This window comes from Pan paniscus, chromosome 4 (genome assembly GCF_029289425.2).
Source record: "Pan paniscus chromosome 4, NHGRI_mPanPan1-v2.0_pri, whole genome shotgun sequence".
Lineage (NCBI taxonomy): Eukaryota > Metazoa > Chordata > Mammalia > Primates > Hominidae > Pan > Pan paniscus.
The window spans coordinates 16,825,227-16,852,132 of NC_073253.2; the positions used below are offsets into that span (position 1 = coordinate 16,825,227).

Consider the following 26,906-nt stretch of genomic DNA (forward strand, 5'->3'; position numbering starts at 1 on the left):
GAGCAGTACACAGGGGTGCAAACAACCCTAACAACTTTCTCTAATTAAACAAGGGGGACGAAGCCCTCCCTTAGCACAGGCCCTAACCAAGTCCAGCGGAAAACATCTGTCTCTCCTGATAATTCCACCTGTGACTTCCAGCGCCATATTTACTCTCCAAACAAGAAAGACAAAGCCCATGAAAAACAATTCAGGGAACAAGAATAAAAGAAGAGATAATAAGGGAAGGTGGCAGCTCCTCAGCAAGCTCTCCAAAGGAGTGCCACAGCGTCTGTGTTTGTAACATTTGACATGAAACAGCAACAAGAAAAGAAAATGCCTCACTTCAACCACATGACACCAGTTCATAATCAGCCCTGTGAATCTGGACTAGAATAGCGTCTACAACACAATCCTAAGCTTATATTTCAATCAGATGAGAAGTGAATACAGAGGTAAAATAATAACAAAGAAATGCCTTCGGTCGAGCCAGTCTTTTAAAAATAATCCCAATCAATTCAACTACATCAGAACTTCAAATCCACTGTATCAAAAAAGAATGAACTATTTTGATAAATAAAAACGTGGGTTCTTCCCATCAAAAAGTGGGCAAAGGACAAGAACAGACACTTTTCAAAAGAAGACATACATGCAGCCAAGAAGCGTATGAAAAAAAGCTCAGTATTACTGATCATGAGAGAAAGGCAAATCAAAACCACCATGAGATATCATCTTACACCAGTCAAAATGGCTATTACAAAAAAGTCAAAAATAACAGATGCTGGCAAGATCGCAGAGAAAAGGGAACACTTGCATGCTGTTGGTGGGAGTGTAAATTAGTTCAACCACTGTGGAAAGCAGTATGGCAGTTCCTCAAAGAGCTAAATACAGTATTACCATTCAACCCAGCAATCTCATTACTGAATACATGCCAAAAGGAATATAAATCATTCTATCATAAAGGTGCATGCACGAGTGAGTCCACTGCAGCAGCACTCACAATAGCAAAGACACAGAATCAACCTAAATGCTCATCGATAGACTGGATAAAGAAAATGTGGTACATATACGCCCTAGGATACTATGTAGCCATAAAAAAAAAATCATGTCCGGTATGTGAACATGGATGGAGCTAGAGGCCATCATCCTTGGCAAACTAACGCAGGAACAGAAAACCAAGTAACACATGTTCTCACTTATAAGTGGGAGCTAAACAATGAAAACACATGGACACAAAGAGGGGAACAACAGACACTGGGGCCTATTGGAGGGTGGAGGGTGGGAGGAAAGAGAAGAGCAGAAAAAATAACTATTGGGTACTAGGCTCAGTACCTGGGTGATGAAATAATCTGTACAACAAAGCCCAAACTTTGATATGAGCTCACCTATATAACAAACCTGAACTTAAAAGTTTTTCAAAAGAAAAAAAGAAAAGGAAAATGTGGATTCTTTGACAAAAGGCGTTTGCTTCCTAAAGCTTGGCAAAGGCACAACAGTGAACCCCTGACTCACCATCCCATGCCCAGTGGTCACACTCAGCAAGGAAAACTCCACCCAGTCTCCTTAGCAGCCTGCTGTCAAATTAGGTCACCCTACTGCTCCCCTGGAGTGATGTGTTTTCCTTTCAGAGCATGCCTTCTGATTCCCACTTGTATGTTGGTTTGCTTGGCCATTTGTTTCCCATCTGTCTGTCCTTCCCTACCCCAAACTACAAGCTCTGTGAGAGAAGGGACCATCTCTCCTGTTCACCACTGTCACCCAAGCACTAGGTCTCTGCATGCCAATCACAGGCACTCAATAAATACTTTTTTGTTTGCTGTTGCTCATTCAGTATTTGTTGTACAAATGATTCAATTAATGTAATTAATTAACCATGCATGTAATCAATGTAATCATTAATCATAAATTCCTTAAAGCACATTATCATAATAATGACAGCTTGCCAAATTAGGGGGAAAAAAAAACTATGGGGAACATTAAAATGTCTATACCATTTTTATTAAAAACCCTTTGGGAAGCATCAGATAACATGAATGGCCCTTGGATATCTGGTTAGACAAATCTTATTTCTTCTCTTTCAGAAGACCTGGCCTCTGATAACCAAGAGAAGTAAATCTGGCTCTCCTAATTTGCCCCATACTAAAGTCATGTTGCAATGGCGTGGCTGAGGTCAAAGAGAATGGTGCTCTGCTGACTCATGCGTCCCTATCACCAGAGGAGCTGCAGCAGATGCACCTCCCTCAAATCTAAGCAGCCATGTTTACTGTGAAAGCCACACCAAATCCGAATACAACGAATGTCTGGCCTTCTTTCTAGACACCTGGTAGTTCCAACAAAAAGCCAAAGATCATCACTGACATTCTGGGGATGGTAGCCCATGATTGGTTCTTTGGCCAACAGCCACTGTTTTTCAACATCACAGGCCCACAGCAAAATGTATTAGATCACAGTCTCACAATCTTAAGATACAACATGTCTGTACCAGGCAAAACCTACACACAGCAGAGATTTGATGGGCACCATCGGAGACAAAAGCTGGCATGTACACAGAATTAAACTTCTCAGTCATACAGTGCATCGATGTACAAGAGTGCTGAACCTTTTGGCTGTATTCAGTGATACGATTAAGAATCAAAATTTCTCCTGATGCCCAACTTTCATTTTGATAAATGAAAGCTACAAGTTCTAAGTGTATTAGAATAGATTTTTAAATGTGAAATGGATGAAAATGAGCCAAACGTGAAATGTCATTGTTAAATATCTTTAAATATGTAGACAACTTTTATAAGAAAAAAAGTTAAACGCTTAACATAGCATTTTTCAGTTGGGCGTGGTGGCTCACACCTATAATCCGTGCACTTTGAGAGGCTGAGGTGGGTGGATCACCTGAACTCAGGAGATCAAGACCAGCCTCACCAACATGGCAAAACCCCATCTCTACTAAAAATACAAAAATTAGCTGGGCGTGGTGGCGCATGTCTGTAGTCCCAGATACTCGGGAGGCTGAGGCAGGAAAACCGCTTGAATCCAGGAGGCGGAGACTGCAGTGAGCCAAGATCACACCACTGCACTCCAGCCTGGGCAACAGAGCAAGACTCCAAAAAAAAAAAAAAACCACACAAAGCATTTTTCATAGACTACCATCACAAACTGGCTAAAAGTCTCTCACTAAAGGTTTCTGATGTGACAGATGACATAATGATGCAAGGTGTTGTTTTCAATTTATCCAGAAGGTATTTGGAAGTTAAATTCAGAAGGTATGCCAGGAAGACATACATTCATTTCTAAAACAATGAAGAAAGAGATGAAGTAAGGTTTCCAGACTGCAGTGAATATCCCAAGATATACCCATCCAGGTTACAGAAACTCAGTTGCAAGAGTTTCATATAATATCCTTCCTTCAGCTTATGAGCCATTTTCTCCATGTGCAAAGATGGTATTTGGATCTATGCAACTCATAAGTAACTGAGCCCCAGACCAGAAACCATGAAGCCATTTCCTGACTCATGGTGACATTCCCGTCAGGATGGCGGTCATGTGCAGTCTTGTACACGAGGCCCCCTAAACCTTGCTGTTCTAATAGACTCCTTTAATAGTCCTTGTTTTTATATTTTGTTTTTATTTCACCAGAAAGATCTTTTTTTTAAGCACCGAGTGCATGTATGTTTTGTTTGTAGGCACCCTGTATTATGTTTAATAGCTACAGAAGAGCTTAATTAAAAGAGGTCAACAGCTCTTTCAGAGAGAATTTATTAACCAAAAAAGTCACTACGTTGTGTTATGATTACTAATATAACTACCATATTAAAGTGACCATGTCCATTTTAACAGGTCTTGGTGTTGTTTTAGCAGACACAAGTAATAACTTGTTAGTTATGAGCATACAACAAAATGTTTCCTTGGAATAGTAAATGCATTTTCAACTGCCAAAAATTCTTCCTATGAAAAGTTTTCTGGAAGGAGTTACTCTCATCATTAAGAAGGCTACACTACCATTAGCTGAATGTTAAACACCTGTTTCAAGTAGATGTGCTCAAATACAAGCTATTACTACTAAGAGCAAGAAGAAGCCCTTGACTGCCTCCTTATATCAAAGTGACTTTTAGCAAACCCTGGCTCATTTGTCAGGGGGCAAGAAAGGATGGTGAAGTCTGAGACAAGGGCCTGAATCTCACAGCTAAGAGCTTTTTAGGGTCCTGGAAGATCACGAGGAGATCTGTCAATACTCCAGACCCTCAAAAGACCCCAAAGACATGGTTGGGCCAATACAGTAAAGTTCCCACACTGACCTGCAAAATATAATTAGTGATTCTCACACTAGGGAACATTATTATTTTGCCTCCCTAAGTTTCATCATGTTCACTGTCTCAACACTTAGTGCATGTAGTTTAAAAAAGGGGTCAGGAGACTCTGATATGGGTCATAATGTCACCAGCTGAGGGACCTTGGGACTCAGTTTCTTCATCTGTAACACGAGGTGGTTAAACTGGAGCAAAGATTTCCTCTCCTTTCATTTCATCATATGGATGCCTTCTTTTGAAAGGTTTTAACTGCCAGTGAAACAAATAATATGGTTTACTAGGTCAGAGCTGGTGCAACTTGATCATAGAGATAATTATCTTCCATGATGCGTTTGAAATACTGAAAACAGACTAGCGCCTTCAAAGAACTGGGCAGCTCTGGGATATGATTTCAATATGATTCTTTTGCTGAAATCTGCCACTCCAGAGGCACATTTCTTTCCCTGCTACGCAGACTGGCAAAACACATGCAAAAGCTGCCAGAGTGGCTTTTTGGAAGCTGACAAGGGGAAACTGGCACCCATGTAGCATTAAGCATTACGCTCGAAGCCAAACCTAAAATGTAAGCAGTAGTGACGCTCTCAACTCAATGCATCCTGGTCAATCACAGACTAGAATATTTGTTTTGAAAGTTGTCCTGCTGAGACCAAAGTATGAATTCTCTTTTCATTCAGTTAAGCACAGCCTATTCTAGGATCTGGCAGTTCCCACAAAGCCAGGCCAATTACCTGGCCTGACACGCACCCTCCAGGGCAAAACTCAGCAAAGCCCACAACATCCATCCAGGCAACCTCACTGCAACTCCAGGGAATGCCACTCACGCTGTTTTCTGTGTGAGTGCCTGGAGACATGTGACAAAGAAGCCCTGTGTCACACCTAAAGAATGGTCCAACTAGAGAATGGACCACAAAAATCTTATGCAGCTTCTATACGCAAGCAGATGTTGGGCCTTGGAAGTACAAAAGGCAAAAAGAAATGCTTTAAGCTTGCCCTGAAGATCTAAAGCATGAGAAACAATAGGACAGGAGTCTGGCTGATTCTCTGCTTACCTATGTACTAGAAGTCATCAGTCAATAGTTAGACTACTGACATTTGTCAGACAACAGAAAAATGCATCTACACCAAAGGACATGGAAAGAATCTGAAGAAGTAGGCTGGCAAATGCATATAATGGGCAAAACAACCCAGCAAGTAGAGGATAAACTACAATTAGGCCACCCAGGTGTAAAAGAGTTGCAACCACATATGAGTATGGCTGTGTGCCCCTGGCAAGTCACCTGACTTCTCTGTGCCTCAGTGTCATTGTGAATATTAGTAATGACACCTACCTCCTCCAACAGTTGTTATGTATATGGAGTAAGAGACACTACAGGTGAACGGCCTAAAATATCTGACACGGGATAAGTGCTCCACACCCATTAGTTCTGAATTGTAACATTATCCTTATTCACTGATTTGTCACTGTACCTTCATCATTAAATCCAAAAGCATCATAAATCTTAACCCCTAACCTTGGTGCCACAAAAAGCACATTGCCTTTCTCTGCTGGACTCTGAGTACCCCTGGGGAGTCCAGGAGTCTCTCTCAGGATGGCATTCTGCGCTGGGCAAGGCCCCACACTCAGCCTGAAGTCAGCCACACCTCCAGAACCCTCCCGGGGAGAAGGGCACTTCCAACCTGCACTGCCCTTGGTCCTCCCCCACCCACAAGAGTGACCCCACCAGTGGCTTCCTATAGAAAACAGACTTCCCCTTGCTGCCCCACTCTCAGCCTCCAACATGTCTCCCACATGCCCCTCCTCACTGCCCCTCAAGTGCTTTCTACAAAGAACCAATCACATCAGTGCCAGGGGTTGTTTGTAATGGCCCGTCAGTTCTCCAGGCCTGAAAGAGGTCCCAGTCCTGGAACTAGTACCTAAGCCCCTGAAGATCTGGACCTGCTTCCTTTCCAGCCTCACCTCCTGTGACCGCTGGCACGACTTCCTTGCCCCAGGGGTAAGGAACTACACTGGAGGGAACTGGGCAGCCCCTGCTTCTGACTGCACTCAGGATGAAACCCAAACCCCTCCACTCCAGTTCCAGGCTCTTCACCGTGCCCTACCTCCTGCCCTGCCTCACCCCCTCCCCTTCCATCTCCCTACCTCCCGACCACACGGAACTCCGTGCACATTTTTGGCAGTCCACACTCCTCCCTCTGGACTTTCACACATGCTGCTCCCTTGGCTTGGAACAAATCCTTCCCCTGCACACCCCAGCAACCTGGCCAACGCCTACGGACTCTTTACGTCCAGCTAAAATGTCACTTCTTCTAGGTCTTTACAGACTACAACCACCATGGCTGCCCTTCCTACATACCGCTAGCATGGCACTTAAAAGAATGTGCTGGAAAGGATATCTGACCTGAGTTTCTTCCCCACATTGTGAGTTCCATGAGGGAAGAAGACACCGTGTCCCCAGTGTCTAGCACAGTGATTCTACCTACCATGTTCTCAGTGAGTATTTGCTAATGAAACAAACCAGGGCCGTGTTACTCACTGTCACCCTCGGAGCCTTTGTGACTCCTTCAGCCTGGAAGGCTCTGCTTACGTTGATTCACCCAAACCACTTCTACTTAGCATTCACAACTCACAAAAGTGTGACCTCCCTGCAGTCACCAGATTTGAAGGACTTCTGTTCCTTCCCATAGTAGCAGCAGCCTGGATACCTGTTACTCATATTTGTCATATCAAACTAGTTGCTGCTTTCCATGTCATCTCTCCCAAGAGATTTTAAACACTAAGAACCACCTTTAACCATCCTTTATAACCATCCTTTGTAAGTGACGGACCCCACCAAGATCTTCGAGGACCACTACAGTTAAAGTTCAATGTCAGATCAAGGTAGGCTGAAGACACCTAGGATTTAGAGTTTGATACTGGGGGCATTTCATTCACAAATCGTGCTCTATTTGTTTAAATGTTACAGGCTGGGTACAGTGGCTCATGCTCACCATCCTAGCACTTTGGGAAGCTGAGGTGGGAGGATCACTTGAGAGGTGGGAGGATCACTATGTTACCCAGGCTGGCTCAATCAGGAGTTGAGTGAGACCCCAGAGTGCGTCCCCATCTCTACAAAAAATTTTAAAAATTAGCTGAGTGTGGTAGCACAGACCTGTAGTCCCAGCTACTCAGGAGGCTGATGGGCGAGGGCTGCTTGAGCCCGGAAGTGGAGGTTGCAGTGAGCCAAGATCACACCACTGCACTCCGGCCTGGGCAACAGAGCAGCACCCTGTCTCAATAAAAAAAGAAAACATAAGTAAATTTTTTACAAATAAAAAGAAATGCTGTAATGAAATGCCATTCTCATGCTTTAGTGAGACTAGCTAGAACCAAATATACTCCATTCACTAATATTCTAATCAGTAAACTTTTCAAAATCTAGACACATATTACTACTCAGTAATAAATTATCATCACGCCAATTTTTAATTTAAAATCTATAAAGTGCTGCACTTGGATTGGATAGGAGTTATCACAACCACACAGTATTTTGGAAAAGAAATGGGAAAAGAGAAATTCCTCTTCTCAAGGGAGGTGAGCAGAGAACTTGGATACCTTGCCCAAAAGTATGGGAATCATGAGGAAGTGGATGAAAAAGCAGAGGGTGTCACTAAAGTTTTACCCATTCAATTACTGAGCACCTACCATATACCACGGTGCTGGGATACATGCCTGAAGCAACAGACTGCTCTCTGCTCTGCTGGAAGCAGCATTCAGGTAGGGAGGCCAGCCCTGTGGTCAGGCATGGCACACTGAACATGCATATCTTTCTCCTCTTCCTCCCCAAACCACGCCAGAATAAAAAGTAAAAATACTGACAAAGATATGCATGCATGAGGCTAAACGCAAGCAGGAAAGGAGACAACAGTGGGGATATCAACAAACGTCTGGAAGATGGAAAGCAAGCTCCAGGGTGATAACTGAGCGAGCAGCAGAAAGAGTGCTGGGAATTGCAAGGGTGCAAGGGTAAGGCCCCCAAATGCATGTCCCCCTGAGCTGCAGGTCCCAGGAAAGCGTGGGGGTGGAAGGAACTGGGAGAAGGCAGGGGCGAGGACAGGTGTGAAGATGTCACCCAGGCTGGAGTGCAGTGGCGTGACCTCGGCTCACTGCAACCTCCACCTCCCATGTTCAAGCGATTCTCCTGCCTCAGCCTCCTGAGCAGCTGGGATTACAGGTGCAGACCACCAAGCCCGGCTAATTTTTGTGTTTTTAGTAGAGACGGGGTTTCGCCATGTTGGCCAGGCTGGTCCTGAACTCCTGACCTCAGGTGATCCACCCACCTCGGCCTCCCAAAGTGCTGGGATTACAGGCGTGAGCCACTGTGCCCAGCCTACAAATCTGTATGATGAACAGTTAGAACTTCAGATCTTACTACCCACCCAGCAAGGTCAGGAGAGAGGACCTCTCCTCCACCCCGACAGAAGTAGGAGGTTGTTCTCTGAAAAAATTAAAGTGGAAGGGCTTCAGACCCCCGGGGTAACAGGACAGAAGAGAGCAGGGCAGAGGAACCACGCTGAGAACAGGGAGCTGATGCCAGGCACATTCTGATGGGGACCCCCATGTGTTCATCATCTCCCTGGCACAGCTCCCAGAACACTCGGAGTCAGGCTTCCCCTCCCTGCCCCGCCCCCACAGGAGAGGTCAGCATGCTGATGACCCACAGTGAACGCTGTGAAGTGGCCACTCCTCAGCCCAGCACACTGCGCTCAGCCTTGGAGCCCTTTACTGTGAAACAGGAAGAGGAAATCTGAGGACCCCTTAGATATTTCAGGAAAGCCTTCAACACCTAACAGACACAAAACACACAGAAATGAGGAACTCAGAACACACACAAGAAAACCTCGAATAAACTATCTTCTCTTTTTTATTAAAGAAGAGAAAAATCTAAGAATCAAAAATCTAAGAATCAAAACAAATGCATCTAAAAGGAAAAAAAAATCAAAAATGAGGAAAATGTCTTGGAACTAAAAATGAGACCAGAAATTTTAAATCAGTAGAATGCAAAAGATACAAGAAGCTTTCTGAAAGCAGAACAGAAGACAGAGATGAAAATAGAAAAACTGAGAAAATCAGGAGCAATCCAAGAAGTCCGACGTTTGACCAGTAAGATCTCCAGAAAAAGAAGAAAACAGGCTGGGTGTGGTGGCTCACATCTGTAATCTCAGTGACTCAGGAGGTGGAGGCCAGAGGATTGCTTGAGGCCGGGAGTTAGAGACCAGCCTGGTCAACACAGCAAGATCCCATCTTAACAAAAATTTTAAAAACTTAGCCAGGCATGGTAGTGTGTACCTGTGGTCCCAGCTACTCGGGAGGCTGAGGTAGGAGGATCGCTTAAGCTATGATCTCCTCACTGCACTCCAGCCTGAGTGTCACAGCAAGACCCTGTCTCTAGAAACAAAATTTTAAAAAAAGAGGAGAAAAACAAAGAGGAGGAATTTTCTTTTTTTTTTTCTTTTTCTTTTTTTTTTTTGGAGATGGAGTCTTGCTGTGTCACCCAGGCTGGAGTGCAATGGCGTGATCTCGGCTCTCTGCAACCTCCACTTCCCAGGTTCAAGTGATTCTCCTGCCTCAGCCTCCCAAGTAGCTGGGATTACAGGCATGCGCCACCATGCCCGGCTAATTTTTGTATTTTTGTAGAGGCAGGGTTTCACCATGTTGGCCAGGCTGGTCTCGAACTCCTGACCTCAAGTGATCCACCCGCCTCAGCCTCCCAAAGTGCTGCGATTATAGGCGTGAGCCACCATACCTGGCCAGGAAATTATTTTTAAAAGACTTTAAGAAAATTTTCCAAAACTGAAAGACATAAGTTTCCAGCTGAGACGGTTCATAAAACCAAGAACAATAAATGAAAAAAATGTCAACAGAGGTCTATCAGTTTGAAATATCCATAATCAAGAGAAAACCCCAGAATCTTCCAGGGAGAAAAACCAGGTCATCTATAAGAGATCAGGCATTGGCAGGCCTTTCGCCAGCTCAAGTGCAACACTGGAAGCGAGCAAGGAGACAAGGAGGCGATGCTTCCAATTTCTAAGGGCAATTCTTCCCAACCCAGAACTCTAAATCAAGCCAGACGAGAAATCCACAGCAAGAGCGGGATAAAGATGTTTTCCGCATACAAGTTCTCAAAACATGTATTTCCTCTGTACTCTCTCAAACCTAGAGAATGTGCTCTCCCCATACAGAGGAGTGCACCAAGGAAGGCTTCAGGAACAGAGGAGAAACAAACAGAAATCAAGAACTCGTGATAAATGTGAAGAAAACCTTACACTCTCATGAATATTCTCAAGAAGAAGAAATGGGGGCCTCCCCATTCAGGATGTTGACTTTGTCCTGACCCCCTGTTTTAAGCAAGGGTCTAGTATCAGGGACTCCAACACAGGAGAGAAGGAAAACGATGATGATGGGCATGTCCTAAGCTAAGTGAACAGCAAGCCCAGCGGGGTATCAGAGGAGACCAGAACAGAAGGATGGAAACTGAGAGGAACTAAGAGGCTGAGTTCCTGGGAACTCTGGGACTCTTCCCAATTCACTGGGAACCGTGAGGCTGAGAACTCTGAGAGTAACGGCAAAACAACGTTGAACAAGAAAGGAAACGTAAACATGACACTCTACTTAGCTATGAACAATACTTACATAGTCATAATGCTTTAACCCAAACTTCTGATATCATTACAAGGGAAGGGGGATGAGAAGAGTTTATGTGAATCGGGGTGCCAGGAGAAAATTAATGTCTTAGATTGCTGAATCAAAAACCAGCATTTTAAGAATTTCACTTAGAGGCCGGGTGCAGTGGCTCATGCCTGTAATCCCAGCACTTTGGGAGGCCGAGGTGGGCAGATCACCTGAGGTTGGGAGTTTGAGAATAGCCTGACCAACATGGAGAAACCCCGTCTCTGCTAAAAAATACAAAATTACCCAGGCCTGGTGGAGCATGCCTATAATCCCAGCTACTCGGGAGGCTGAGGCAGGAAAACTGCTTGAACCTGGGAGGAGGAGGTTGCGGTGAGCCGAGATGGCGCCATCACACTCCAGCCTGGGCAACAAGAGAGAAACTCTGTCTCAAAAAACAAACAAACAAACAAACAAACAAAACAGAATTTTACTTAGAAAAGTCAATATAGAGCCAAGAGCATAACAAACAACAGTCGCTCCTAGAAACAGGACTGGGAAGTAAGGTGAGACAGGGTAAGAAATTGCTGCATTTTAATTAAAAACCCAGTGGAATTAATTGATATTAAAGATGTATGTGTGTGTGAGGGAGAGACTGATCTTCATCCACAGTATTCTCCACATCATTTACTATATATTCTGTAATTGCAGCTTTCATTTTTTTCTTTGACCCAAGGGATATAAGTATTATATACCCAGAGTTTTAACAAGACTTTAAGAATTAGAAAAACAAACACAGAGAAAAATTAACAAAATACCTTCAAGTTGCACCAAATTCTCTGAAGAATATTTGCAGATCTGAAACTGAAATTAACAAGCAAGACCTAGATGGAGTCTAGGCTGGGGACAACCTCGCTGAAGAGGTGACAGGAAAGACTAATGACAGGGAAGGGACAGAGCAGGGAACAGAGATGCAGGGGGTCACAGTCCTGGTGGGAGAGCGGCTGCCTACAGAGCACGCAGCTTTGCAGAGTGGGTGAGAAGAGGCACTGGCGGGTGTGGCCTCTCCTGTGCTGCCTCCATAACGGCTCCATGCCTCCCAGCCCCCCAGCCCAACCCCACCCTCAGAGTGGCAGTAGTGCTCCTTCAGCACAACATGTCGGTACCCCAAACTCTAGATTCACCTGGGCTTGCATCCCACAACACATATTTCACACAGCACGCTACACCAGAAAGCAGTGCAATCAGCTAAGGACAGGCCAGAGCCCACATGACATCTTACCTGTAGAGAAAGGGCCACCCACCCCCCACCCGCCACCCCGGGTCAAAAGAGCACACACAAAAGGGAACTGAAATATGATGAGATTGGGCCACTGGACAACTCACAGAAATACACACCCTGCTTTGGTAATCAATGCCTCAAATGGAAAACAAAGGTGGTGGGGTGGAATCCTCTACAGGGATGAAGCCACAGTTGGTGCCGAAATTTTACTTGGAAAAATAAATTAACCTTTTCCTGTAAAGCAGATGGAGATAGCAAGCTCTATGAGTGAAAGCTGATGGCTTGATCTGAGAAAGAAATTAACTCTGTCTTCTAGAAGCAGAGGGAAGAAGTCATATTGAATTACGCTCTGATTACACCCAGCAACCTCCCCTTGCAGTCCAGCTTATTGGGGCGGGGTGGGGAGCAGAAACCTGATTGGAATCCCCATTCTGCCAAATACCCTTACCTTGGGATAAGTGACTTAAATCCTCTGAGCCCCAATATCCCCTCTGCCAAATGGGGTAATGATACCTTGCTGTGTGGTGTGATAATTAAATAAGGAAACTCCACCAAGTGCCTAGCAAAGCAGGAGCCCCACAAATGGTCACTGCTATTATCAAGGATCACTGCCGGAATTCCGGAAATTATGCAAGGCCACAGAAAGTGTGCCACGAAATTGTCAAAAGAAGAATGGCTCAATACACAATAGCCACAATGCTTTATCTAGAAACTCAGAAAGTCCACGTGGCCACAACTCAGGAGAGCTCCCTCTGTCATCTGAGTTCATCTTTCAGGTGAAAGGTCTGGTGAGTGTCTGGGAAGAGATGGGAGGCCAGCCTCCCGTGGGTGGCTCATGCTCTTTCTCCCAGTCTAGGATTACCGTCAGGAGCGTGGAGGTGGCCACACCTCACCCAATGTGTTTTCACTTAGGTATTGCCTTTTTCATCCCTGAGACAAAAATCTTTCCAAAAACTGGAATCAGCAGCAAACAAAGAGCACTACATTGAATCATTTGGCAAAACATTTTAAAATACTTCACAGCTGCATGCTTCTAAAAGTACGTTCGAAATCGTACATGGATATCTTGGACTCATTTTATCTTTAGCAAATGGGAAATTTCCCATAAGACATTTATTGTTAAACTAATATAGTATAGGGGTGACTACAATACTAAAACTAGTACTACTCCATTATATATGCACCTTGGAAAAAAAAATGGTCAATGAGGACAAAGATGAAGACACAGGAGCCTGATATAAAATGTCTGCACTGAAGAAATGGCCAAACATAAATAAAACAAAACAAAAATGTAATCTAGCATTTTCCCCCAGTCATTTATGCTTCTCCACTAAAGCTTACAGCTGGTCTCTGCAGGTGCCTTGTCCTGCCTTAACCTCCTCAACTGCAGTAGATTACCATCCTCCTTCAGAGAGAAATCAGACAACACATGTGACTTCTTGCCACTTAGACTACAGGTATACCCATCTTTCCCCTGGGTCCCCAGGAATCAGAAGAAAAGGTGTCCTTCTCACCTAGCCCCTTCGTCCTCCCCAGAACTTCACGCTGTCACATTCCTCCACCATATCATTGATGTTGCCTCTCCATAGTCCCTTTCCCCACAAATTCTAGTGTCCTTTGGAATACCTACCCAGGCATCTCCAGGCATCTAGAGAATGGAACAAGAATGGGAGGGAGTGGGGTGTTAAGAGTCTGCAAATAGAAACACTGGGGACTTGTAGCTTCTGACATTCAAACTAAGGTATCTCATTGGGGTGAAGGCCAAGCATTAGAGAGAGGGTGCTTAGTCCACTTCGGTTGCTGTAGCAAAAATATTAACTAGGTGGCTTATGCATAACAGAAATTCATGTCTTACAATTCTAGGGGCTGGGAAGTTCAAGATCAAGGCACTGGCAGGTTTGGCATCTGGTGAGGGCTCACTCTGTGCTTTGCAGATGGCACCTTCTTGCTGTGTCCTCACATGGTGGAAGGAGTGAACAAGCTACCTCTGACCCCTTTTATAAGGGCACTAATCCCACTCATGAGGACTCCCCCTTCATGACCTAATAGCCTCCTAAAGGCTCCACCTCTTAAAACTAATGCACTGGGGAGAAGGTCTCAACATATGAAATTTAAGGGGACACAAATATTCAGACCACGGCAGAGAGAAAAGATTTCCTAAACTACTTGAATTCCTGTTGGCCAAGTCAGGAGCCAGCCTGAGAACCAAAACACAGAGAGGCCCAGAAATAGAGTGGATAGCCATGTCCTCCACTGAGCCACAATGCTGCAGTGAGGAGGTGGTGCCATGGAGACAGGAAGAGAGTGTCCTCCCCTTCGGGTGTGATTGGAGACCACCAGGCCCCTACAGAAATTGCTTCAGCTAAGGCCAGGAAGGAGCAATTGCAAGTCAAGTACTGGATGACATTCGTGATCGCCACATTGGCTGCTCCAGAACAACCCTCTCCTGGAACTCCCCTCTGCTGCCACTCTCCTTCTCAAGGTGCTCTTTCTGGTCACCCACTGTGGTAATTCAATCTCCCCAACACTCTCCCCCAGCTCTCCCCAGGAAATTTCACACGTTCCCAAGGCTGCAACGACTAAACTCCAACACATGCAACTCCATACTTCAAACTCAACCTGCACTCTGAGAGTCAGTCTGTGTCACTGTAGTGACACGTGGATAATTCACCTGGTGAGCTACAGCCACGTCCAATGCAACATGGCCAAACCTGGGCAACCTCAGCCTGCCGCAACCTCAGCCACCCTTGCATTGGTTAAGGTCACTACCAGGCACTCCTCTTCTAGCCCATAGCCTAAGTCATCTAGCCCATAGCCTTTCTCTCCCCCTACCCACCAAATCATTCTGTCCTCCTGATTTTATCTCCAGAGTCACCCCAAATCCATCTCCTCTTCCCCAACCCCACTACCTTGGCTCAGCCTCTCTGCACCACCATGTGCTCCTGCAATGGTGTCCTAGCTGGTGCCTCGCCCCAGGCTCTTGCTCCCCTAATTCATCCAGAGGGGCTGTCAGAAAGCTGACAAAAAGCCTCTGGCACAGTTGTGGCATGAAGTTCTGAGCTGAGTGAACACTGTTTCCCCCTTGCTCACCCAGCCCCAGCCACAATGGCCTCCTTGCTGCCCTGCAAACACCCCAATCCCACTCCCACCCCAGGGCTTTTGTGTGTGCCATTCCCTCTGCCTGGAACACTCCCCTCCAGAGTTACCTGCTTGGATCATTCCCTGACTTGCTCTTCAGGTGTCTACTCAAGGTCCTTTCCTGAAAGGCCAATGATGACCACCCAACAAAGTAGTAACTTCTGTCACTCTCTATCCCTTGTCCTTGCTTTAGTTTTCTTCATAACATCCGGCCTTTTCTGGCATTTTGTATATTTGTTTATTGTATTTTTTTTTTTTTACCACTTTCACCACTAGAATATAAGCTCTGGGAGAACAGGGATCTTATCTGTTTGTCCACTGTTATATCCCTTGCACCAAGAACAGTGTCAGCATATAGCACACACTCAAGAAATATTTGTCATATTTTGGCCAGGCGTGGTGGCTCGGCTGGCCAAGATGGGCAGATCACCTGAGGCCAGGAGTTCAAGATTATCCTGGCCAACATGGTAAAACCCTGTCTCTACTAAAAATACAAAAATTAGCTGGGTGTGGTGGCAGGTGCCTGTAATCCCAGCTACTTGGGAGGCTGAGGCAGGAGAATCGCTTGAACCCAGGAGGCAGAGACTGCAGTGAGCCAAGATCACACCACTGCACTCCAGCCTGGAAGACAGAGCAACACTCTGTCTCAATTTAAAAAAACAAAAAAAGAAATACTTGTTGTATATTTTAATGGAGGTCCTGAAAGAAAGGGAGGAATATTATGGTATTAATATTAGGGTAATAGATGGGTATTGCTTATTTCATGTCACCCAAATTCCTTAGCATGGTCCAATAGTAACCTCTTCAAAACCTGGCCCCACCCTTTCAATTTGCAGCCTCACCTCTGGGTATTCCCCCTAGCAAGCACATAAATCTCCCCTCCCCTCCCCTCCCCTCCACTCTCACTGTTTTTATTTTTTATTTATTTTTTTGAGACAGAGTCTCACTCTGTCGCCCAGGCTGGAGTGGGGTGGCATGATCTCAGCTCACTGCAACCTCTACCTCCCGAAATCAAGTGATTCTCCTGCCCCAGCCTCCCAAGTAACTGGGATTACAGGCGCATGCCACCATGCCCAGCTAATTTTTGTATTTTTAATAGAGATGGAGTTTCACCATGTTGGCCAGGCTGGTCTTGAACTCCTGACCTCAGGTGATATGCCCACCTCAGCCTCTCAAAGTGCTGAGATTACAATTGTGAGCCACTGTGCCCGGCCCACTCTCACTGTCTTTAAATAGCCCCACCTTATTCACCATAGGGGAATATCCTCTAGTCCAGCTCATTTCACCAAGCCTTTTTTAACATCTACAGTGTTTCAGATCTCATGTGGATCCGGCAACCCAAGATTAATTATCTGTCCCCAAAACAGACCCTCAGTGTGAGTCAGGAGAGTCTCTCCATCCTGACAACATCCAGTGCTCATCTCCCATTTCTTCCTGAGTTTGTCCTACATGGAAATCGCTCACCATTAACCTCACTTTTAAAACTATACCTTTTCTTCTGGGCTTATACAATAAATCTCACAAGACTTTCATCAGCTATTCCAAACCTCCCTCATCCCCACTTTGTCCTCAACTGTAAAGCACTGGAGACCGTGACATGCAATTTGGAACTGTGACATACTCTCTCAATCGATTCACCAAATCAGCTGTGTCTCCTAAACCAGAGGGTAGGCTCTCTGAGTTCAGGCACTGGGCTTCTGGTATACCCCCTGGGCCCAGGTATACTCCCTTGACCACACTTGGCAGGGAGCAGACACTCATTCACAGGTACCGACTACTCAGACAGAACAAAGATAAGGCGAGGAACTTGGACCAGGCTGGCTGACAGTCTAAAAAGATCCTTCCCATTCATGCAGAAGCAACCCTCTCCCCATATAATTTTTTCACTCTGTGCTGAAATCATTAAGTATGATTCTGTAAGATTGAAAAAAGTAAGCCCTAATAGTCTCCTATTTTTCTTTAGAGAGATGGGGTAGAAAAATCATTGAATTTAGGGAAAATGGACGCTGCTTCATTACCCAGCTTCAGCACTTATCTAAGACTGTGCTAACACAGCAGCTACTAGCCTTGTGTGGCTATTTAAACTTACACTTAAATAAAAGTCAAATGGCATTCCGAGTTCAGATCCACATGAGATCTGAAACACTGTAGATGTTAAAAAAGGTTTGGTGAAATGAGCTGGACTAGAGGATATTCCCCTATGGTGAATAAGGTGGGGCTATTTAAAGACAGTGAGAGTGGGCCGGGCACGGTGACTCACAATTGTAATCTCAGCACTTTGAGAGGCTGAGGTGGGCATATCACCTGAGGTCAGGAGTTCAAGACCAGCCTGGCCAACATGGTGAAACTCCATCTCTATTAAAAATACAAAAATTAGCTGGGCATGGTGGCATGCGCCTGTAATCCCAGTTACTTGGGAGGCTGGGGCAGGAGAATCACTTGATTTCGGGAGGTAGAGGTAGCCACATTTCACATGCTCAACAGCCACAGGAAGCTACCATAACAGGCAGTGCAAAGGCAGACTATGTCCATCACTACGAACATTCTATGAACAGTACCGGTCAACGTCATCTTTGGTGTTCAGTTAACTTTTCTGGGCCTCCTGTTTCCTCCTGTGTAAAATGGGAACAACACATGCCTCACTGGGTTCCTGCAAGGTTTAAATACGATGCTACAGGTGAACACCCTTTATCATAACTTTAGTAAAGTTTGACTTTACTAAAGTCTGTAACTGTATATAACTGTAACTGTATATAACTATACATATAGCCATACTTTGACAAAGCACTAAATGATATATATTTACTTATTTTTAAGAGTCTAACAACCAGCGATAGTAGCATCTGTAAAAGGGAGTTATTGTCAACTGTAGTAAAGAAATTCTATCTCAGGCTGTGAGGCTAGAAGGACGCCATCCAGGAGGAAGGGAGAGAGTATGCAGCGGTCAGGCCACCTAAGAAATGCTGCATTCCAGGCAGAATACAGATGAACTGAAGCCCGGCCAGAAGGATCTGCAAACCAGACAGGACAGTGGTGAGTGGAAGGGCCCAGGATTTCTCAGCCGGGGAAGAGAAGACTCAGTGGGAACCAAGAAGAGAATGGATTTTGAAACACACAAAGGGCGATCCTGGGGAGGGGCCTACATCCTGGGCAGCTGCGGAGACAATCAAGCAATGGCCTTCATGTAAGGAAAACACTGACCAGTGAGTGCCGCCCAGCAATGGAAATGCTGCCTTATGGAGAAGACAGCTCACAATTCCAGAAAGTGCTCAAACATAGTGGTTCTCAAACTGGAACATGTATTGAATCACCTGGAGAGCTGGAGAAAACCCAGATGCTTTGGGCCCACCCGCAGAGATTCCTGTTCAGTGAGTGTGGAGGAGGCCCATGATTTTACATCTCCAGGTGACACTGATGATGTGGATGCTGCTAGCCCAGGACCTCACTTTAAGAGCCATGGCTCTAACGCAAGCTGGGGCACCCCATTCAGGCTGGCAGAGAAGGGGTGCTTGACATCAAGTGGGAGGTTGAACCCTGCAACCTTCCAAAACAATTTGACTCGGTAGGTCCTGCTGGCATTCAGGACTGCCTGGTGCCCAGCCTGAGACGCCTGAAAAGTCAGAGTGACCCAGGTCTCCCACCAGGGGTGCCCCTGCGTGGACACCTCAGGCAAATCACTTTCCTACAGTTTTACTATTTATACCAATAGAAGGTAATGCCATCATCATGCAATGCCACAGGCACTAAGGAAAAAGGCCTATGCATGGACTTTTCTAAATGCCATGGTCTCCAACCATGGGTTCAAAACCAAATCGCACCATCAGAGTGAACAGGCAACCTACAGAATGGGAGAAAATTTTTGCAATCTACTCATCTGACAAAGGGCTAATATCCAGAATCTACAAAGAACTTAAACAAATTTACAAGAACAAATCGAACAACCCCATCAAAAAGTGGGCGAAGGATATGAACAGACACTTCTCAAAAGAAGACATTTATGCAGCCAACAGACACATGGAAAAAATGCTCATCACTGGCCATCAGAGAAATGCAAATCAAAACCACAATGAGATATCATCTCACACCAGTTATAATGGCGATAATTAAAAAGTCAGGAAACAACAGGTGCTGCAGAGGATGTGGAGAAATAGGAACACTTTTACACTGTTGGTGGGACTGTAAACTAGTTTAACCATTGTGGAAGTCAGTGTGGCGATTCCTCAGGGATCTAGAACTAGAAATACCATTTGACCCAGCCATCCCATTACTGGGTATATACCCAAAGGACTATAAATCATGCTGCTATAAAGACACATGCACACATATGTTTATTGCGGCACTATTCACAATACCAAAGACTTGGAACCAACCCAAATGCCCATCAATGATAGACTGGATTAAGAAAATGTGGCACATATACACCATGGAATATACTATGCAGCCATAAAAAAGGATGAGTTCATGTCCTTTGTAGGGACATGAATGAAGCTGGAAACCATTCTCAGCAAACTATCACAAGGACAAAAAACCAAACACTGCATGTTCTCACTCATAGGTGGAAACTGAACAATGAGAACACTTGGACACAGGAAGGGGAACATCACACACCAGGGCCTGTCATGGGGTCGGAGGAGTGGGGAGGGATAGCATTAGGAGATACACCTAATGTAAATGATGAGTTAATGGGTGCAGCACACCAACATGGCACATGTATACATACGTAACAAACCTGCACGTTGTGCACACGTACCCTAGAACTTGAATTAAAAAAAAAATCACATCACAGACGCTTTCTAGGCTGCAGATTTAACATGCCCAAAAGAGGAGCTGCATCATAAGCCATTAAATTTCAATACAGCGATCAGCAAGACTTAGGAAACGGACCTTTCACTCCATTCTATGCCTATCCAAGGCAACCATCAGGGCTTACCACTTTCCTCACCAAAAACAGACACTTCACACAAAGATTTCTACGTGATGTTTTCCAATAGCTTTATTCATAATAGTCAAACATGAAAACTACCTGAAGGAACATCAACTAGCAAATGGATAAACAAATTGTGGTACATCATCAAAGTGGTACACTACCCAGCAATACAAAGCAGCAAATAACTGATACACACAGCAGAGATGAATCACAAAACTACGCTGAGTAAGCAAAGCCAGACACAAAAGACATCACACACTTTAGGAGGCTGAGGCAGGCAGATCACTTGAGATCAGGAGTTCATGACCAGCCTGACCAATATGGTGAAACCCTGTTACCACTAAAAATACAAAAATTAGCCAGGCTTGGTGGCATGTGCCTGTAGTCCCAGCTACTTGGGAGGCTGAGGCAGGAGAATCGCTAGAACCCAGGAGGTGGAGGTTGCAGTGAGCCAAGATCGCACCACTGCACTCCAGTATGGGAGAGTGAGACTCCGTCTCAAAAAAAAAAAAAAAAAGACATCACCCTATCACCCTAAATAACACCATTTATACAAAGCTTTAGGGAAGTCCAACCTAGTCAACAGTGACAGAAACAGATCAGTCCCCAGGGGTGGGTGCTGACAGAACAGGGATGCAAAGAAGCCTTTAAGGGTGATGAAATATTCTAGATCTCAACTGCCAGTATGGTTACACAGGCATATATGATACATTTGACTGTATACTTACAGTATGGGCATTTTATTGGTGGTAAACCACAAAAAGTTGATATTTTAAAAAAAAAAACCAACATTTTCTATTACATTGGGCTCATTCTATTTCAGGATGTGCTTACAAGTACAACATGGGTTGCTTCTGAGAGGAAACTGCGTAGACAGGGACAGGCGTGGGAAGACATCAAAATGTTTACCCTTCTGTACATTTAAACATCTGAACTGTAAGGCTATGTTAGTTAATTTTTAAATAAATAAAATTTTAAATGAAGGAAAAAATTCTAAAAACATGTTCTTCATTGGTGAAATGAGTGAGATAGTATTATCTGAGGCCCCTCATCACCACAAAACTATGGGACTGTTATCCAATCTACTTCAGTTGTGGAAACCCTGCTTTTTGAGACAGGCACTCTATGTGGCCTCTATTTTACCAAACTCCTCTGAGTTCTCATGAATATCATTTTTTAGCATTTTTCATATTTCAGTATTTTTCATAAAATATACCATAGATAAGAATGCATATGTGTGTGTGTGTGTGCCTGCACGTCTCTGATTCGAGAATGTCTTATTTTCTTTGTAGTTTTATCCCCTATGTGTGTATCCCTAACCAATCCTGTTCAGTTCCTGCACCATTTAAAACTTAATTGAATCATTCAGCATATATTACTTTGTGCATCTTTTGACCAAAATTACATTTGTAAAATTCAACCCTGTTGTTGCTAAAGCTGTATTTTCATTGTTATATGGTATCACAATTTATAATAAATAAATGAACCACAATGTACTTATCCATTAAATTATTTGTGGATACTTCTACAAAGTATTTTTTTTGGTCCCTGTTGCCTACAGAAAAAACAAATCCAAACACACAACATAGCATCTGAGGCAACTACTGCCCCCACAAACCACCTAGCCAATCTTATCTCCCACTACATTTTCTACCAGTCCATGCTGCCATTGCATCTGTTTACTGTGTGGTGGTTGAAATATTAGGTACACCTTCAAGATGCTATTGTGTTCATTGTATTCCTCAGGGTTAGAATGCTCTTGATCATCTACTAGATCTCCCAAATCATTCCCATCCACTGAGGTTTAAGCATGATCTCCTTATTAAGAACCCCACAATCTCTTCCATCCACAATACCACTGTTCCCCAAAACCATATCAAAATGAATTATCCTTTCCTGAATCTTCCACCACACTTAATTCATGCAACTTTGAGTTATATCCATTGGTTACAGCTGTGTCAAAATTTTTGCCAAAAATCTTGCAGATAATGGGCAGGTAATAAATGTTGAAGCTTTTGAGTCAAATTCAGACTCCTAAAACCCACTGCTAATGCCAGGTGCTAAATCATTCAAAAATATATCTTTAAAAAGTTTACTTCCACAAAAATGAAATACATCAATTAAAGTGAAAACAACATCCCATTGCTTAAGACAGATTTGGTTGGGTTCCCCAAAGTTTTAAAATTGATCTTTTTTTCTCATAGAAAATACAGTGCTTTAGAGTTCCCAAGACACAGAAGGGTAGAGTATCACATAATTTAAGATCATTTGAGAAGAAATACATTATTTAAAGAAAATGTAATGTCCTTGAAAATCATTTTAACCCCCAGAGCAACAAATAAAAGGGAAAAAAAACAAAATTTTAATGACATTAATAAATGGGTCATAAATTCCAATGAATTATAATGCAAAAGCAACAAGTAATTCTGAACTTAAAGAACAGGACAGTCATTTTTGTCAAAGAAAATACATGCATGGAATGCCGATGCCACAAACAGGAGATGAAATAAAACAGATAAGGAGAAGGCTGTATCTAGGTTGAATGGCTGGCCAATGTTTTCCTCTCCATCAGTATAAATAAAATGGATGGAAGAAAACACCCCTGGATACTACCAAATATGCCTTTCAATTATTTTATGCAAAAACATTATTTTCAATAGGTGTCATTAAAGAAAACATCATAGAAAAAAAGTTTGCAACTCATGTTACAGAAATTAGGCTAAAGTCTTTAATATAAAAACAGCTCCTATAAATCAATAAGGAAAAGAACAACGGCCTACTTGAAAAAATAGACAAAGGTTAATTATAAACAAACAATGCTGATAAATGGTAAATGTAGTAGTTCTTAAACATAAGAGAAAATGCTCAATCACAGAGAACTGCAAAATAAAATCATTTTGGGATAGTCTTTTTCACCTATCAGATTTGCAGGATCAAAAAGTTTCATAAAATATTCTTCACAAGAGTGTGGCAAAGCAGGCAGTCATACACATTGCTGGTGGGAGTATAAATTGTTAGAACCCTAAGGAGCTGCATGCAATATGGTGACAGCCATCAAAATTACAAGTGCACATGCCCTCTGACCCAGCAATTCCACTTCTGGGAAGTTCTCTAAAATACTTGCATATAAGCAAAATGATGCATGTACAGGGTCATTAGCTATAATGCTGAAATAGCAAAAGCTTGGAAACATTAGTGCCTCAGTAGGAGACAGGTTAAGTAATTTGAGACATCCTTACAATAGAATTCTGAAGCAGCTGAAAAAGAACAAGGAAGCAATCACCAAGAAATACTAGGAAAAGGAAGAGCTCATATGTTATTCCACAATTTGCATAGAATATGGTGTATTTGCTGAAATGTGCACTATCTGGAAAGAGACACAGGAAACTAGTAACATTGCTGGCCTCCGTGAGGAAACGGCGGCCAGGGACTGGGATGAGAAAGAGATTTTCAAAATGCTTACCCTTTTGTACCTTTAAACTTTTGAACTGTGAGACTGTATTAGTTTTTCAAAGAAATAAAATTTAAAATTAAGAAATAAAATTTTAAGGCCGGGTGCAGTGGCTCACGCCTGTAATCCCAGCACTTCGGGAGGCTGAGGCGGACGGATCACGAGGTCAGGAGATCGAGACCATCCTGGCTAACACGGTGAAACCCCGTATCTACTAAAAAAATACAAAAAACTGGCCAGGCGTGGTGGTGGGCGCCTGTAGTCCCAGCTACTCGGGAGGCTGAGGCAGGAGAATGGCGTGAACCCGGGAGGCAGAGCTCGCAGCGAGCCGAGATCGCGCCACTGCACTCCAGCCTGGGCAACAGAGTGAGACTCCATCTCAAAAAAAAAAAAAAGAAAGAGAGAAAGAGAGAAAGAGAGAAAGAGAGAAAGAAAGAAAGAAAGAAAGAAAGAAAGAAAGAAAGAAAAGAAAAGGAAATAAAATGTTAAAAACATTGTAAACATTAGTGAGACACAGCCCTAAGACTATTAGACTATTGCCCAATCTAGCATAAGACAATATGTCCTTCTTATTTGAGTGCTCGCATTCACTCCATAATAAGATAGATTTGGAATAAACTCTATTCCAAACACAGATACCTAAGAGATCCAAAGTTAATTCACTTTCAGGGACCTCCGACAAGATACAGCTAGTTTTAAGAGAAAACACCAGGACTAGCAGAGATCTGAGGAAAATATTCATCTTGCTCAAGTTAACCTAGAAAATGACAGGCTATTTTGTGCAATTTATTTATTTCTCAACTTTAAGGTTCAGAAATCTCTGTCCTGTAACAAGGTATCTGTTACCGGAGTCTGATTATTCTGCACTGTGTGGGTCATGTTTGTTATGAGGACACTTAGCAAAGAAAGAAGGTTTTTCTCCGCCCTCAATAGCGTGGTAACGGATGACAGGACACCACTTTCAACGAAGGAGACAGACATTTCCCTGGCCTTCCTGAAGAGCGCTTTTTGGAGAGACAAACCTGTTGCTCAGGGGCTGAGCATTCCCGTGTGTTCTCCCTGTACTTCACCTAAAAATATGCCTGTTTTCCACACTGTGCACACCCGGGGGTGGGTGCTGGGCGTACTCCACCTGCTTGTTTGCCTCCCGTTTTCTCATCAGGGAGTAAACACAGTAAACCTAACGCTCCAGGGGAAGGAAAAAACAAATCATTCAGGGCCCATCTCAGGTGACTGATGAATGCGGCACCGTTTTGAACGGGTACCTAATCTGGTCCAGATATGCCTGCTGGGGCCGCAAGAACCAAGACACGTTCAAGCACGTTTGCTCCGGCAAGCTTGGGCGAGCAGGTCAAGACCTCAGAGTTTTAGAAAGCAGGGGCGAAGTTTTCAAGCACGATGGGAACACCTGTAGGTGCAGGTGCTTGAGGGTCGGCCGACCACCTCGCATCTGAGGCTGGATCCGCACACGGAGAACGACAACTGCTCACAGGGACGTGCGTCCGGAGGAAAGTTGCGGTGAGTGTCTACCTGTTCGAGACAGGTGGCCGAGAAAGTGGGGCAGGGCTGACAATTCTTCCTCCGCAGTGTCCCGCGGGCTCCCCCTGCACTGGGTCCCCGGGGCCCCGGGCGCCCCAAGGTCACCTGCCCTCCTCAGCGCCCCCACCTTGCCCAAGCTCTCACCAGAACAGCAGGTTGGCAGCGACGAAGCCGAGCAGGCTCCGCAGCGGCCTCTTCCAGCTCAGCAGCTCGTCGGCGCGGCAGCCCAGCCACAGCACCGGCTCCCCGAGCAGCCAGGTTACCGCGGCCGCCGCCCGGCCCGCGGCCTCCTCCACCTGCAGCCCCGCGCCCTCCGCCGCCCCAGCTTCCTGCGCTTCCTCCTCCTGCTGCTGCCGCTCTGCGGGGGATGCCTGGGGCGGTGGCGGCGGTAGCGGCGACAGCGGCGCCTGCTCCTCGGCGGCGGGAGCCGGGCATCCCTCCTCGGCGTGCTCCGGAGGCGCCGGGCTCGCCATCTTCAGCTGTGCTTCCAGGCAGGGACGGGGCCGGGCGCGCGCGCGGGCGCGCCTGGGTGTGGGCGCCGCCGAGGGCGGGGCGGCGGTGGCGGCAGGTCCCGGAGCGGGGCGCGCACCGCGGGGCACAGGCGGCTGGGGGCCTTGTGACGCCACAGGCCACGGAGGGGGAGCCGCCCGGGAAAGTGGGTGCGGCCGAGTTCGCGCAGGGGCGGGGCCGGGCGCCGGGGGCTGGGCGGTGTCCCCGGGGGGCTCTGGGTTCCTGGAGGGCCTCTCCGGGACCCGAGGAAAACGACCTTTTCCCTTGCAGCGGCGGGGGAGGGCGAAGTGGAGGACTGCTGCTCGGTTCCGTGTCCAAAAGAGACCCAAGGCTCCAGGCAAAATAGATTGGACATTTTCACTTTCTCAAGCCAGGGCCAGCGGTCGCCCAACCAGCAGCCACTGAGGGTGGTATCGGGGCGCCCCTTCCCCTGGCAGCGTATTTCAGCCCCCAGAGACATCCCCCACCTCGGCCATCCCCAGCGCCTTTGCAGGGACAGCAGCACAACCATAGCAGAGGTCTTGGGCATCCTGGAAATAACGTGCTGGTATAAATGTTGGATTGAGAAAGGAAGAAAAAACATTTGGGGTCAATTTGGGGCCCTCTCGTTTGACACGGGAGGAAACACAAGGCCGCAGCGCTGGCGGAAGGTGCTGCCTTTCTCTCTCTTCTTTCTCTCTGTCTCAGGTGCTTCCTTTCTCTTCTCTGTCTCTCTCTCTCTCTCTCTCTCTCTCTGCCTCTCCCTCTCTCTCCCCCGTCTCTCCCCCTATCTTCCCCTCTCTCCTCCTATCTCCCCCTCTCTCCCCCTCCTTGTGGCTAGGTGATCTGGCTCAGAAGTGCACGTTGGCCCGCGCGTGCGGGGAGCTGAGAAGCAAGAGATTGGAACTTTGCACGTGTCAAGCAAGGTTTGGCCTGCTTTGAAGACAGTAATTTCAGAGCCACTCCGGCCTCTGCGTCAAAAGCGGGCATCAGGGCAGTGGTGGGGCGGCAGGGGATCCTGAGACCTCCCATGCCCTCTCTTTGGCCCCGGTGCTTCTGGGTGAGTGTGGGGAGAGAGGAAAATAGTTGTTTATGCTTTTCACCATTTGCATTTTTAAATTTTTGTCTTCTTTAATCTTCCTGGTCTTACTTTT

At 45.3% G+C, this 26,906-nt stretch overlaps 1 protein-coding gene across 1 annotated transcript in view; it reads right to left on the minus strand.

Moving 5' to 3' along the window:
• Positions 1 to 25,873, minus strand: part of RETREG1 (reticulophagy regulator 1) — a 146,271-nt gene extending 120,398 nt beyond the window's left edge. The window contains exon 1 of the mRNA XM_014344836.4: positions 25,408 to 25,873. Coding sequence (XP_014200322.2) covers positions 25,408 to 25,736 — 329 coding nt within the window. The 5' untranslated portion in view covers positions 25,737 to 25,873. The remainder of the gene's footprint in view (positions 1 to 25,407) is intronic.
• Positions 25,874 to 26,906: the final 1,033 nt, after the last annotated feature.